The sequence below is a fragment of the Cnephaeus nilssonii genome (assembly GCF_951640355.1).
Source record: "Cnephaeus nilssonii genome assembly, chromosome: 16".
Taxonomy (NCBI): domain Eukaryota; kingdom Metazoa; phylum Chordata; class Mammalia; order Chiroptera; family Vespertilionidae; genus Cnephaeus; species Cnephaeus nilssonii.
This window is the reverse complement of record NC_137087.1, coordinates 36,654,571-36,669,636: the sequence shown is the minus strand read 5'-3', so window position 1 is coordinate 36,669,636 and position 15,066 is coordinate 36,654,571. Positions and strand designations below refer to the sequence as shown.

Below are 15,066 nucleotides of genomic sequence, written 5' to 3'. Positions count from 1 at the left end.
AGTAAGGATAAGTATAATAAAACTTCTGAGTTGTAAATATATACCGTATACATATTTTATTAATATGTATGCATCTCCCACTGTGAGTAGTGGTTTAAAAGGTTGGAAAGGTATCACTGTAGAAAAACAAAAACATTTCCGAATCCCCAAAGTTTGGACACTATTACAAATAACAGAATAATGTGAGTATCAATAGCTTTTCCCATTTTTCAAAATTCAATCAATGATACTCAAACACTATACTTACTAAAATAAACCCCTTTGTATTCAGGTTTAATTAGCATACCAAAACATACTTGCAGAGCCACAAACTTCCCTTATTATCTCGATGTTAATAACTGGTAATAAATTTTTCAATTTCCAGTTTGCTTTCATACAATTAATAACAAAGCCTAAAAAGGAACTTCAGAATAATAAAATAAAAAGTACCCATTAGTATACCTTTTATAAAAGAATAGCCCTTTACATCTTGGGAAAGGCGTAGCATCTTTCTCTTCTGAAACTTGGATGACACAGGAACAAACAAGTCATAAATATACTCATTATAAATCTCAAAGAAAGAAACCCACAGAGAAAATTTTATATTATCCATATTGAAGCTAGCTTGTTCATAATCTTTCAAAGATTCTTCAAACTCTGGGATATTCAAAGAGTTTGTTAAACTTCCTATAAAAAATAAAAAAAGGATAATCACAAAATTAAGCAATTGACTAAAAATGAGACAACAGAATAGATCAAGACTCCTACACTTCAAAAACTAAGTACCTTAAATCTTTTGACCAGCAATGTTAAATAAGTTTTGGATCAAAGCAGATGTAACTAATATTTGTATTAACCAAAGTTTGGCTTCCCCTTTTCTTTTTGAAACTATACCAATGAACTAAACTGAAATTAAATGTACAGGACATTTAAATTCGACATGAAAGTCACAAACAGTGAAATGGGGTATCTGTGATATTAAATCCAAATAAACTTTATAGTAAATGACATTTCATATAGCTGTGTACCAGTTTCCAAGTATTATTGTGTCACTGAAGAATTAAATAAGTTTTTCAAAAATTAAAATCTTTGCAATGTAATCATTTTAAAAGTGAGAAAAGAAACCTTACCATAAAGAGTATCATAACTATCATTTTGCATAACAACCTAAAAAAGAAAGATATTTTTAGAAGTTAAAAAAACATTTTTAGCTAAGATTAAATAACCAATATATTACCTATCCAAAGAAGTCAACAACCAAATCACCTTTCATCTACTCAATGACCTCTATTAATATTTTTTTATTGATTTGAGAGAAAGAGAAATTTATGCATTCATTGATTGCTTCTTGTATGTGCCCTAACCAGAGATCAAACCCGAAACCTTGGCATATCAGGACAACACTCCAACTGCCTATTAACTTTTTTCCTAGTTTTTTTTTTTTTTTGCTGTTGTTTTATTAATACATTTTTATTGACTTCAGAGAGGAAGGGAGAGGGAGAGAGAGATAGAAACATCAGTGATAAGAGAGAATCACTGATCACCTGCCTCCTGCACGCCCCACCCTGGGAATTGAGCCCACAACCCAGCCACATGTCCTGACGGGAACTGAACCATGACCTCCTGGTTCATAGGTCAACACTCAACCACTAGACCACGCTGGCCAGGTACTTATTTCCTAGTTAAATAATACATTCTCACAAAGGAAATCTGGGAAACTACATATGAGTATTTAAAAAACAAACAAACATCATCATATATAATCCCTGCCACTCAGAGGCAATTACTCTTAATATTTCAATATATTCCCATCTATTCTTTTCTCCATACTTATTACATTGTAAGCTTTTTATCTCTATACTTAAATTTATTTGTAAACATTTGGTGGCCACAAAACTGAATGTTTTATGACTTAATTATTCTATTATTGAACATTTAGACTACTTATAAAGCTTTGTCATTAAAAATAACAAGACATCTTAATTTTTTTCCTTCTTTATGCTAATCACTTCCTTAGGTATATACCTAAGTCTTAATTGGTAGAAGTAATAAAAAAAATTTTAAGTTCTCACTCTTAACAGTATTGCCAAATTGCTTTCTAGAAACACACTTTATAATCAGTATGTGAAAGTAGCTCATTTTTTAAACATTTTTAATTTCATAGGCAAAATCCTATTTTGTTTTAAATAGAAATAACTTAGTCAAGGGGGGAAAAAGGAGACATATGTACTATTTGTAATACTTTAAACAATAAAATAAAATTTAAAAGAAAGAAATAATTAGGAAAAATTTTTTCACTATGGATGACTAATTTTCTCTCTTATCTATGAAATTTCTAACAATCTCCATGACTTCTGTTAAAATACTATTTTACTTTCACAGACCATCATCATGAACTCTGAATTCCACTAATCAACAACTTTTTACTACCTTGAAACCCTGATTTCTAAATATCTCAAAAAAGAAAATCCCCACCATATTTTGATAATATTTATAAAAACTATCAGTAATTTTTAATAATCGTAATAAGATAAATGTCTGAAAACATAAAATTCAGAAGGCAGAGGGGAAATAGACAAAAAATAAAAGAGATCAAAACATAACCTAATAGGTAAGAGACACATGAATTAAGATAGTCAGAGACTTAAAATGCATTAAATGAACAAGTCATACAAAGTATCTATAGTAAAATCTCATTTTTGTTTAAACAAGACTATATCCTTCCTATAAAGATATACACAACCATATATATGACTGTATTTTTGTGTGTATGCACACACACACACACACACACACACACTGAGTAGCCAGATTATTATGATCTCTGAACGCATAATAATCTGGCCACTCAGTGTATACATATATATATATATATATATTAGAGGCACGGTGCATGAATTCGTGCATGGGTGGGTCCAGCCAGCCTGGCCAGGGGGAGGGGACATGGGCGGTTGGCTGGCCTGCCTGCTGGTCGAACTCCTGGTCGAGGGGACAATTTGCATATTAGCCTTTTATTATATAGGATATACACTGAGTGGCCAGATTATTATGCGTTCAGAGATCATAATAATCTGGCCACTCAGTGTATATGCTATATATATGGATGGGCAAAGTAAGTTTAACATTGTAATACAAATAAATAATAAAATAATTAATACAAGAATAAACTGTTTTGCCCTAGCCAACTTGGCTCAGTGGATAGAGCATCAGCCTGCGGACTGAAGGGTCCCAGGCTGGATTCAGGCCAAGGGCACATGCCTGGGTTGCAGGCTTGATCCCCATTTGGGGGATGGTGAGGCAGCCGATCAATGGTTCTCCCTCATCATTGTGATGTTTCTGTCTCTCTCTCCTTCTCCCTTCCTCTCTGAAATCAATAAAGAAATATATATTTTAAAAGTAATAAATAAAATAAAATAAAAAATAAAAGATTATACTGTTGTGCATACTCCCAATGGTAAACCTACTTTTGCCCACCCCTGTATAGAAAGCTCTGTGTATAGATTTTTGTAATAGAGAGAAAAAGATCATAAAGGATACTTTCCAATCTGTTAATGGTAGTTTTTTCTTCAAAAATGAACTTAAAAGAAATTTTCACTTTTTTTTTCATATTCCTTTTAGATTTTGTGTATATATATTACTTTTACAAATAAAACATTTTTAAGTCATTGCATAGTAAGTACAATGTGTTTCTACAACAACCAAAAAAGATTTCAGAACCATTTACATTTGTTTTGTTTAAACATTTCTGCTGTTTGTACAAAATAGAAAAAAGAAGAGATGTCTTCAAACAAGCTTTTAGTACTTTTCTCAAAAAGAAAAGACAACTACTACCACCATAAATATTTCAATATAGGCTGAAAGAAACTAAAGAGCTTATAAAAGGTCATGATTCCATACCTCTTTCACTTGCCGAAGCAATGCACTTTTACTGGCAATTTCTTTTTTCTCTTGGTCTGCTGATAACCGTAAATATTCTCTGGATCTATGTGGTTTAAGGTTCATTTTTGTATATAGTCTTCCCTGAAGACTATCAAATAATACACTCAAAGCTCGAGGCAGAATGCCAGGATTTTCTTCTGTGCCTGTGAAAAGAATTTTTGTTTTATACTCCCTCAGAGTTAAGAAAGCAAAAACGTCCCTGGACTACCAACACTCCTCTTATATCACCATAGACAAAGGTAAACAGCTAAGACAAAAGTGAGAGAAGTTGAAGAATTACTCAGTTTATCACTTTAGTTCACTGTATAATAGACATTTTATCAATTATTATTTTGAAGCAAAACTTGAAATTACACATTCAGATTATGCCATAGATTTGCAATCACCCATAATCACAAACTATAATAGTAAAATGAAACAAAGTCATTCCCTGGTTATCCATGCTCAATTCACTATGTCACATCAATCGTTTTTCTGAATTTTTAGCATCTAATTCTCTATCATATGGGTAATGTAGTTTCATAAATGACTTAACTCACTGTGAATTAAAAGCCATCAGCAGTACACATTCAATAATTCATTACTATTAAAAATGGAGCAAATGTAGTAGGTAATGGAAACATAATTACATACAAGTATTATATGAGTGAATATTAATACTTCATTTTTTTCTAACAACAACAAAAAAGCAACAAAGCAACTTACCTTGAAATGTATATGTTTTCCCTGAATTGGTTAGCCCATAAGTAAAAATCAGCCGACTTTGTCCTTTCAAAAAGTCTTTTACTGGCTCCATAATGCAACCCTGGAAGAATTCCTTCTGTGTAGTTTCTGGACCAAAAACCTAAATAAGCATTTTTAAAAACAAATCTTTTTAGAAAATTCAAGTTAATATTCACAATGAGTTCTACCCTACCTCTGTGTATTGGAAAAATCCCGAAGGGAGAGGAGAAATAGACCCCCCCAAAAAAGAGAGAGAGAAATCTTGAAATTTATCTTTTTAAAAATTAATCTCTCATGTTGAGAAACCAAAATGGCGGCATAGGTAAACACCTAAACTGCTGCCTCGCACAACAATTTCAAAACTACAACTAAAAGACAAAATGGACATCATCCAGAACCACAGAAAAGCTGGCTGAGTGGAAATTCTACAACTAGAAGGAAAGAGAAAAGCACACTGAGACTCAGAGGAGCTGCAAAAGGCAGAGGTATGGAGACGCGTGCGCAGAGAGGACTGGCAACTGAGTACGCGGCTGGCTTTCTCAAGCGGAAGGGAGACAAAAGCTCCCGACTACTCTGAACTCCAGTTCTGGGCAAGACTCTGGGGACCCAGACTCATTCAAGGAGAAACTGGACTGTCTGGCAGCGGGCGAAACTCGAGGGCGACTTTCTCTCAGAGATGCTTGCAGCGATTACTGTGAGACACGGAGACCCAGAGGCCTATTAGGGCAGGGCTGATGGGAAGCCAATGCTGTCTGCTCCACCCTGAGACTCCGCCCCATCCAAGCTGAGCACAGAGGCTTTTGCAAGTCTTATCTCAAAAGGGTTTCTTCAGCACAGAAGTTCTCCCAGCTTAGACACGGCTGATCCTCACAGTCAATTGGCCTGGAGATCAATTCCTCCCAGTGATACCAACAGCAATCAAGGCTTAACTACAATAAGACTGTGCACACAGCCCACAAAGGGGTGCACCAAGAGTGTCCACCTCAGGTAACTGGGGAGGCTGAGCCACTGGGCCCTATAGGACACCTATCACACAAAGCCACTCTATGAACTCAGGGAAGCAGCCAAAATGTAGAGACAAAGAAACAGATCACAAATGAAAGAAATGGAGGAAAGCAAACAACTGGATATAGAATTCAAAACCATGGTTATAAGGTTTTTCAAGAATTTTCTAGAAAAGGCCGATAAATTTAGCAAGACCCTCAAGGATATGAAAAAGGACCAACTAGAAATTAAGCATACACTGATTGAAATAAAAAATAATATACAGAGATCCAACAGCAGACTAGAGGATCGCAAGAATCAAGTCAAAGATTTGAAATGCAAAGAAGCAAAAAACACTCAACCAGAAAAGCAAAAAGAAAAAAAAATCCAAAAATATGAAGATAGTGTAAGGAGCCTCTGGGACAACTTCAAGCGTACCAACATCCGAAGTATGGGGGTGCCAGAAGAAGAGAGAGAGCAAGATACTGAAGACCTATTTGAAGAAATAATGACAAAAAACTTCCCCCACCTGGTGAAAGAAATAGACTTACAAGTCCAGGAAGCACAGAGAACCCCAAACAAAAGGAATCCAAAGAGGACCACACCAAGAAACATCATAATTAAAATGCCAAGAGCAAAAGACAAAGAATATTAAAAGCAGCAAGAGAAAAACAGTTAGTTACCTACAAGGGAGCAACCATACGATTGTCAGCTGATTTCTCAACAGAAACTATGCAGGCCAGACTGGAGTGGTAAGAAATATTCAAAGTGATGAATAGCAAGAACCTACAACCAAGATTACTCTACCCAGCAAAGTTATCATTCAGAATGGAAGGTCAGATAAAGAGCTTCACAGATGAGAAAAAGCTAAAGGAGTTCATCACCACCAAACCAGTATTATCTGAAATACTGAAAGGTATTCTTTAAGAAGAAAAAGGTAAAGATAAAAATTATGAACAACAAATACATATCTATCAACAAGTGAATCTAAAAATCAAGTGAATAAAAAATCTGGCCCTAACTGGTTTGGCTCAGTGGATAGAGCGTCGGCCTGCTGACTCAAGGGTCCCAGGTTTGATTCCAGTCAAGGGCATGTACCTTGGTTGCGGGCACATCCCCCATAGAGGGTGTGCAGGAGGCAGCTGATTGATGTTTCTCTCTCATCGATGTTTCCAACTCTCTATCCCTCTCCCTTCCTCTCTGTAAAAAATTAATAAAATATTTTTTTAAAAAAAATCTGATGAACAGATTTGAACAGGTGAATATAATAGAACCAGGGGCATAGAAACGGAGTGGACTGACAATTCTCAGGGGGAAAGGGCTATGGGGGGTGCGGGAAGAGACTGGACAAAAATCGTACATCTATTGATGAGGGCAGTGGGGGAGGTAAGGGCAGAGGGTGGGGTGGGAACCTGGTGGAGGGGAGCTATGGGGGGGAGGGGAGGAATAATTGTAATAATCTGAACAATTAAGATTTATTAAATTTAAAAAAAAAACACAAATGACCAAGACACTTAAAATAAATTAATCTCTCATGTTTAAAAATTTTAAATCATTTTATGATTCAGCCTTATAATAGGTGCCATATCCCTAACTCTCACAAGTAAACTTGATAGTTTACCTACTCTCATAAAGTTTTCAAGATAGAATTCTGATCCAGACAATTTTTCATCTGAATTCTGAAAAAATATATTTTTTAAGAAAAATTTATTGTAAGAACTATATTGTGATTTATTCACATATAAATTTACAGACCTGGAATTTGAGTCCTACCCTTGAGAAAAAAAATACTAGTGCCTAAGATCTAAGTTCCATAAGCAGAAGATGAATATAGCTAATTATATACAAATATGTAGCAATTTAACCTAAGACAAGTATCTTTTCCTTAAAAGAAAAATCTGCAGCCCTAGCCGGTTTGGCTCAGAAGATAGAGCATCGGCCTGCGGACTGAAGGGTCCCGGGTTCGATTCCCTGTCAGGGCACATGCCCAGGTTGCAGGCTCAATCCCCAGTAGGGGGCGTACAGGGTGCAGCAGATCCATGATTCTCTCTCATCATTGATGTTTCTCTCTCTCTCCCCCTCTCTGAAATCAATAAAAATATTTTTAAAAAAGGAAAATCTTCAGATTCATACGGGTACTTACCTTAGAAAAACTGAATTTCTGTGCCACCTGCCCAGAGCTTTTCTCACTTAACCGTGCAAGGATACTTAGAGGATCTTTCAGCAGAACAGTCTGTGAGTCCAGCATATCCACACAGCCCTAGAACAAACAAATAAAAATAATCCCACAATAAAAACAATTATAAAAACAACTAGAGGCCCAGCGCACGATTCAATCGTGCGGGTAGGGTCCCTAGGCCTAGCCTCCTGCGATCAGGGCCATCTTCTGCCTGTTCGCCAGTCCCCAGGCCCAATGCTGCCTCCGCCGCCGCCACTGAGCTGCCAGGCTGTTGGGATCACCAGCTCATCCCCAGCGGCTGCCGCTGCTGCTGGGGCTTGAGGCGCTGACGAAGGGGAGCACGGCAGGGGATCCGGGTGCGGACAACCGGCTCCCCGCCTCCGATGGCAGCGGAGCTGGGTGTCCAGGGTGTCCGAGGCAGCCCCCCTCAGCGGCCGCCAATCCAGCCGTTGAGAGGCGGGGGGGGGGGGGGGGGGGGGGGGGACGGGAGTCCCGCGCCTCTCAATGGCCGGATATGCCACCCCGAGTCCCGCCCCCCAGCCTCCCACCGCCCAATCGTGGGCGTAGCGGAGTGATGGTTATTTGCATATTGCCTTTTTATTATGAAGGATTATATTTTGCCCATTTAATGAAGGTATAATGCAACACAAACCTCAGACTCATGTTCTTTTTCTGACTGTGTGAATGGTCTTATTCGAAGACAAACCTGAAGATAATCTTTGGATTCCAAACTGCTTGCCTATAAATGAAGAACAAAGTAATTGTATTTTAGAAACATAAAATGTGACTCTTCAGAGATTATCCTTCTTTAAAGTGGCTGACTGTTATATAACAATCAATCTGAGATTATACAAAATCTCTAAGTAGACAGTGATTCTCATTTTTAACCATTTTATATGTATAAAAACCAAATCTTTAAAAAAAAATACTACAAAACTTCAACTTTCTATATTTACACTTGAAGTTTACAATAAGCCTTTTTTCCATAAATTCCTAACCTTTCCAACTAAGTACTAATAACAGAGTTCTAAAACAGAGCTCTGGAATAAATCACAAATAACCAGAATCCCCTATCAAACCAAATGCTCAATTCCATCATGAATTTAGAATATTTCTTCTATATAGCATCCTCTTTACTGCTTCCTTCACGGAAGAAATGAGCCTACCTCATTTTTAAAATGAAATTATTATGTTCATACAAAGGTTTGTACACAAAAGTACACAGGAGCTTTGTTCATAATAGCCAAACAATGTAAACACAAATGCCCACCAGCAAGTGAATGGATAAACAAATTGTGAAATATCCACACCATGGACACTTTCTTTTACACACAATATGCATGAAACTCAAAATAATTATGCTAAGTGAATGAAACCAGAGCCTAACCAAAAAATAAAAGAGCACATAACTTTTATGACTCCATTTATATAAAATTCTAGAAAGTACAAACTAATATGTAGACAGAACACTAATCAGTAGTAACTTGGATGTGTGATATGAGGAAGGAATTACAAGGAGCAAGGAAACTTTTAGGGGTAATAGATATTCGCTATGATTGTAGTGATGGTCTTATGAATATATGCACATGTCAAAACTTGCCCTGGATGGTTTTACTCAGTGGTTAGAGCCTCGGCCTGCAGACTGAAAGGTCCCTGGTTCAATTCCAGTCAGGGGCACATGCCCTGGTTGCAGGTTCGATCCTCAGTGGGGGTTGTGAGGGAGGCAGCCAATCAGTGATTCTCTCTAATCATTGATGTGTTTCTCTTTCTCTCTTTCTCTCTCTCTCTCTCTCTCTCTCTCTCTCTCTCTCTCTCTCTCTCTCCCCTTTTCTCTCTGAAATCAATTTAAAAATAAAAACTTGGCCGAAACCGGTTTGGCTCAGTGGATAGAGCGTCGGCCTGCAGACTGAAAGGTCCCAGGTTCGATTCCGGTCAAGGGCATGTACCTTGGTTACGGGCACATCCCCAGTGGAGGGTGTGCAGGAGGCAGCTGATCGATGTTTCTCTCTCATCGATGTTTCTAACTCTATCCCTCTCCCTTCCTCTCTGTAAAAAATCAATAAAATATATATTAAAAAAATAAATAAAAAAATAAAAAAAATAAAAATAAAAACTTGCCCTGGATGGTTCTCTCTCTCTCTCTCTCTCTCTCTCCCCCTCTCCTTTTCTCTCTGAAATCAATTTAAAAATAAAAACTTGCCCTGGATGGTTCCCTCTCTCTCTCTCTCTCTCTCTCTCTCCCTCCCTCCCTCCCTCCCTCCCTCCCTCTCCTTTTCTCTCTGAAATCAATTTAAAAATAAAAACAACGGTTTTATTTTTGAGCAATGGTTAGAGCCTCGGCCTATAGACCAAAGTGTTGTGGGTTCAATTCCTGGTCAAGGGCACATACCTCAGTTGCAGGTTCAATCCCAACATAAACAACTGATGTTTCTCTCTCTCTCTCTCCCATCTCTCTCTCTCCCTCTCCCTCATCTCACTCCCTTCCACTCTCTAAAAATCAATGGAAAAAATATCCTCACTCCTCGGGTGAGGATTTAAAAAAAAAAGAATTATAAAACTACAAAAATAGACAGTGAAGTATAGCTGTAAGGATAGACAAATAGGACAATGGAAAAGAATAATCCAGAAATAGATAGTCATTTGATTCTCAATAAAGGAACTAAAACAATTAACAGGAAAAAATAATGCTGAAATAATTAAATGGAGGCTTAAATAAGTAAATAAATAATCCAGCCTGAACCTCTTATCAACTATATACAAAAACTAGTTCAAGCCCTAGCTGGTTTGGCTCAGTGGATAGAGCGTCAGTCTGAAGACTGAAGGGTCCTGGGTTCAATTCCGGTCAAGGGCCTATACCCCAGTTAAGGGCCTATACCCTGGTTGCAGGCTCAATCACTGTCCCTGGTCGGGCACATGCGGGGGGGGGGGGGGGGGGCAACCAATTTATGTGTCTTTCTCACATCAATGTTTCTCTCTCTCTGTGTCTCTCCCCCTCCCTTCCACTCTCTAAATATCAATGGAAAGGTGTCCTCCAGTGAGGATTAACAAAAAAAATTTAAATTAAAATAAGAAGTGCTATCATAAAAAAAAAAAAAAAACTAGTTCAAGATGGGTAACAAAATATAACAATTAAAACAAAATTTAGAACCATTATTAGTTTAAAATAAACCTCTGCTAATGAAGACTCCATTAATCTGACAAAGGATATGTACCCACAATCCTATCTAATAAAAGAGTAATGTGCAAATTAACCATCACTCCACTACCCCCACAAGCCACGCCAACAAGCCACACCCACAAGCCAATCAGGAGTGAGTATGCAAATTAACCCAACCAAAATGGCTGCGACCACAGAGAGAGCAGGAGGGAGGTTTGGGTTTCCCTGGCAATGGAGGAAGCCAAGCTTTCCCAACACCCTGGCTGGGCCAGGACCTCCACTTAAGGCTACAAAGTTTCAATTACAGAAGATAAATAAATCCCAACAATGACGGCAGCCACGAAGCTGGAGAGAGCAGGAGGCTAGGGTTGACCCTGGCTATGGAGGAAGCCAAGCTTTCCACCTGCCCTGGCCTGCTTTGGCCTCCACTTAAGGCTACAAATTTTCAATTATAGAAGATAAATAAATCCCAACAGAAATGGCTGCCGCCACGGATCGAGCAGGAGGCTTGGCTCCGCTCCAGGCTACAAAGTTTCAATTGTAGAAGATAAATAAATCCCAGATACCAGGGCCGCCGGGGGGCGTGGCCGGCCTGCAAACCACCACAGGCCCCTCACCTAGGCTGCCCCATACCCCAAGGGAACCCCCACCCTGATCCGGGACACCCTTCAGGGCAAATCAGCTGGCCCCACCCATGCACCAGGCCTCTATCCTATCTAAAAAAAGAGTAATATGCAGATTGACCATCACTCCAACACACAAGATGGCTGCCCCCATGTGGACATAAGATGGCCACCACAAGATGGCCAGCAGGGGAGGGCAGTTGGGAGTGACCAGGCCTTTAAGGGACGGCAGTTGTGGGTGATCAGGTCAGCAGGGGAGGGCAGGTGGGAGGGACCAGGCCTGAAAGGGAGGGCAGTTGGGGGTGATCAAGCCTCCAGGGGAGGGCAGTTAGGGGTGACTAGGACAGCAGAGGAGAGAAGATGGGGGCAAACAGGCTGGCAGGGGAGCAGTTAGACATCAATCAGGCTGGCGAGGGAGTGGTTAGGGGGTGATCAGGCTGGCAGGCAGAAGCGGTTAGGGGCAATCAGGAAGGCAGGCAGGCAAGCAGTTGGGAGCCAGCAGTCCTGGGTTGTGAGAGGGATGTCCAACTGCCCATTTAGGCCCGACCCCAAACAAAAGGAATCCAAAGAGGACCACACCAAGAAACATCATAATTAAAATGCCAAGGGCAAAAGACAAAGAGAGAATATTAAAAGCAGCAAGAGAAAAACAGTTAATTACCTACAAGGGAGCACCCATACGATTGTCAGCTGATTTCTCAACAGAAACTATGCAGGCCAGACGGGAGTGGCAAAAAATATTCAAAGTGATGAATAGCAAGAACCTACAACCAAGATTACTCTACCCAGAAAAGCTATCATTCAGAATGGAAGGTCAGCCGAAACCGGTTTGGCTCAGCGGATAGAGCGTCGGCCTGCGGACTGAAAGGTCCCAGGTTCGATTCCGGTCAAGGGCATGTACCTTGGTTGCGGGCACATCCCCAGTAGGGGGTGTGCAGGAGACAGCTGGTCGATGTTTCTCTCTCATCGATGTTTCTAGCTCTCTATCCCTCTCCCTTCCTCTCTGTAAAAAAATCAATAAAATATATTTAAAAAAAAAAAAAAAGAATGGAAGGTCAGATAAAGAGCTTCACAGATGAGAAAAAGCTAAAGGAGTTCATCACCACCAAACCAGTATTATATGAAATGCTGAAAAGTATTCTTTAAGAAGAGGAAGAAGAAGAAAAAGTAAAGATAAAAATTATGAATAACAAATACATATCTATCAACAAGTGAATCTAAAAATCAAGTGAATTAAAAATCTGAGGAACAGAATAAACTGGTGCTTATAATAGAATCAGGGGCATAGAATGGGAGTGGATTGGTAATTCTCAGGGTGAAAGGGGTGTGGGGGGTGCAGGAAGAGACTGGACAAAAATCATACACCTATGGATGAGGACAGTGGGGGGGGGGAGGTAAGGGCAGAGGGTGGAGTGGGAACCGGGTGGAGGGGCACTATGGGGGGAAAAAGAAGAAACAATTGTAATAATCTGAACAATAAAGGTTTATTAAATAAAATTAAAAAAAACAGTGTGAGGGCTAAAAAAAATAATTTTCTTCCCACCTAGCTGGGCTAAAAATCAAATTAACAGAGACAGACTGACAGGTGAAACTGTCCAAAGCCTATTATACGTATATACATTTGAAGTTCCATAATAATACGAAAACTCCAAGGAGGCACTGGGCAATTCAAGCTTATATGCCATTATGGAAAAAGAAGAAAGGTGGGGGTGGGGAGGGGGGGGCGGCAGGGATTTTGAAGGGGAATCAGCCAAATGAGCATAACACACACAAACAAATTCCTGCCAAGTAACCCAGAAACATGGAGGGGGTCTAGCTTGGATCTTTCCTATCCATCACACTTAATTCAAATTAGGCTAAGGTGAAAATCCTTAAGGTAAACTTGCTAAGATTCCCTTCCTGAAGCAGGCCTTTCCATCCAAATTACCTTAGGCAAGAAAGGGGAGGTTCAAGATTCTGATCATTGTTTTTTAATAACCAACTTAAAATCAATATTCCAAAAGGCTCATCTTGAGATGGCAAAACTTTGGTCCTCTTTAGAAGGTTGCCCTAAACCCCCAAAGTTTGGAAGCTCTGCTCTAGTCGTACCTGTCTGCAAGTGTGTGTGCACACCACATATATTTCCACTCAATTATGATAACATAATATTTTTCTTGTACTTACCTCAGTGCTTGAAGCAACTAAGGAAAATTCACGAGAGAGATCCAGCTTAATGCTTTCAACATTTATTTCCGAAGGCCTTGCAATTGGGTCAGCACTAAAAACATATGATGGTCTAGGCACCCCATCCTTATTTACATTAGATTCCATTCTGCAAGAATTAACAACAACTTCTTTAGGCATCCGTAATAAAGCATCATTTAAGACTATGGAATTTAAAAAGTCTGAGTCCAGCCCATACTTCCCCCATATAACTACATTTCCAGAGAAGGAAAACATTAAACTGCTTCATCTATAACAGGGGTAGGGATTGTCTGGCCCGCAGGCCGTACAAGGCCCCGGAAATCATTTGGTCTGGCCCTGCCAAGGTACTAGGGGTGCGTTAATTAAGTGTTTGACCAAATATAGCAGGCTTATTTGTAAGGTGATAATTTTGGATGGCCCTGGAATGTTGTAAATGTCCAAATGGCCTTTGGCAGAAAAAAGGTTTCCCACCCCTGCTCTATAAAATGAAGACTCATGGAAAAGACAAAAGATCAAATTACTTACAGATTCTGAATCAAATACAACAGCCTTCAACTATTATTCATATGATCCACCTATGGATAAATTCATCCAAGGAGATTTCATTAGTAAAGGTTAGACAACATAAAACATTTCTATTTCTGCCTGAAATCCTCTCAGAAATCAAATAGTAAGGGTGGCGTAAATTAAAAACTTGAGTTATTGTAGTTATTTAGTGTCTTCTAAAGAATGTTACTTGCAGATTTTGTAACATTTTGGCATTTACGAGTTCAAGTTAGTTACCTGGACAATTAGTTTCAATTGAATAATAATGCAAACGAAAATGGAAATAAAGTATGTGGACATATTCAAAGCAGTACCCAACACATCAGTCAATGCATCATTCCATGCATCAGTAAACTATTACGACTAAATGAAACATCGAGTCACTAAACTTAAATGCAGGGATAACCTTAACTGAAAAAAAAATTAACATTCAAGCATTTACCGAGAATCTACTAGATGCATAATACCAGGGGGGGAAAGAGAGCTCCCTGCTGTTCTTTGACAACATTATGAAATATCCAGATCAGGGACTCCCAAACTATGGTTCTGGCTCAGGAAAAGAGTAATGGGCACCCAGAGGTGTTATATAAATGGATCAAATATGGTCCCTGTATACTGATCCACATAGCAGGCCAGGAACATTAGTTCAAAAACCCAATGAGGTGCCAAACTCAAAATGTTTACCTATCCATCTTCTTTTTATATAGCTCAATAAACTTGTTTTTAGCCACTAGAGTCTAACTGCTTTGCAC

The 15,066-nt window shown here is 39.0% G+C and overlaps 1 protein-coding gene across 8 annotated transcripts in view; it reads right to left on the bottom strand.

The window, feature by feature from the left end:
- Nucleotides 1-15,066, bottom strand: part of KIF20B (kinesin family member 20B) — a 68,408-nt gene that overhangs the window by 51,927 nt on the left and 1,415 nt on the right. For all 8 annotated transcript variants that reach the window (XM_079793150.1, XM_079793147.1, XM_079793146.1 and 5 more), the window contains exons 2-9: nt 14,294-14,343; nt 13,748-13,895; nt 8,457-8,543; nt 7,769-7,885; nt 4,624-4,762; nt 3,877-4,061; nt 1,110-1,146; nt 442-666 (exon numbers count right to left, since the gene is read on the bottom strand). In XM_079793150.1, the coding sequence (XP_079649276.1) occupies nt 442-666; nt 1,110-1,146; nt 3,877-4,061; nt 4,624-4,762; nt 7,769-7,885; nt 8,457-8,543; nt 13,748-13,894 (937 nt within the window). In that variant the 5' untranslated portion in view covers nt 13,895; nt 14,294-14,343. The remainder of the gene's footprint in view (nt 1-441; nt 667-1,109; nt 1,147-3,876; nt 4,062-4,623; nt 4,763-7,768; nt 7,886-8,456; nt 8,544-13,747; nt 13,896-14,293; nt 14,344-15,066) is intronic.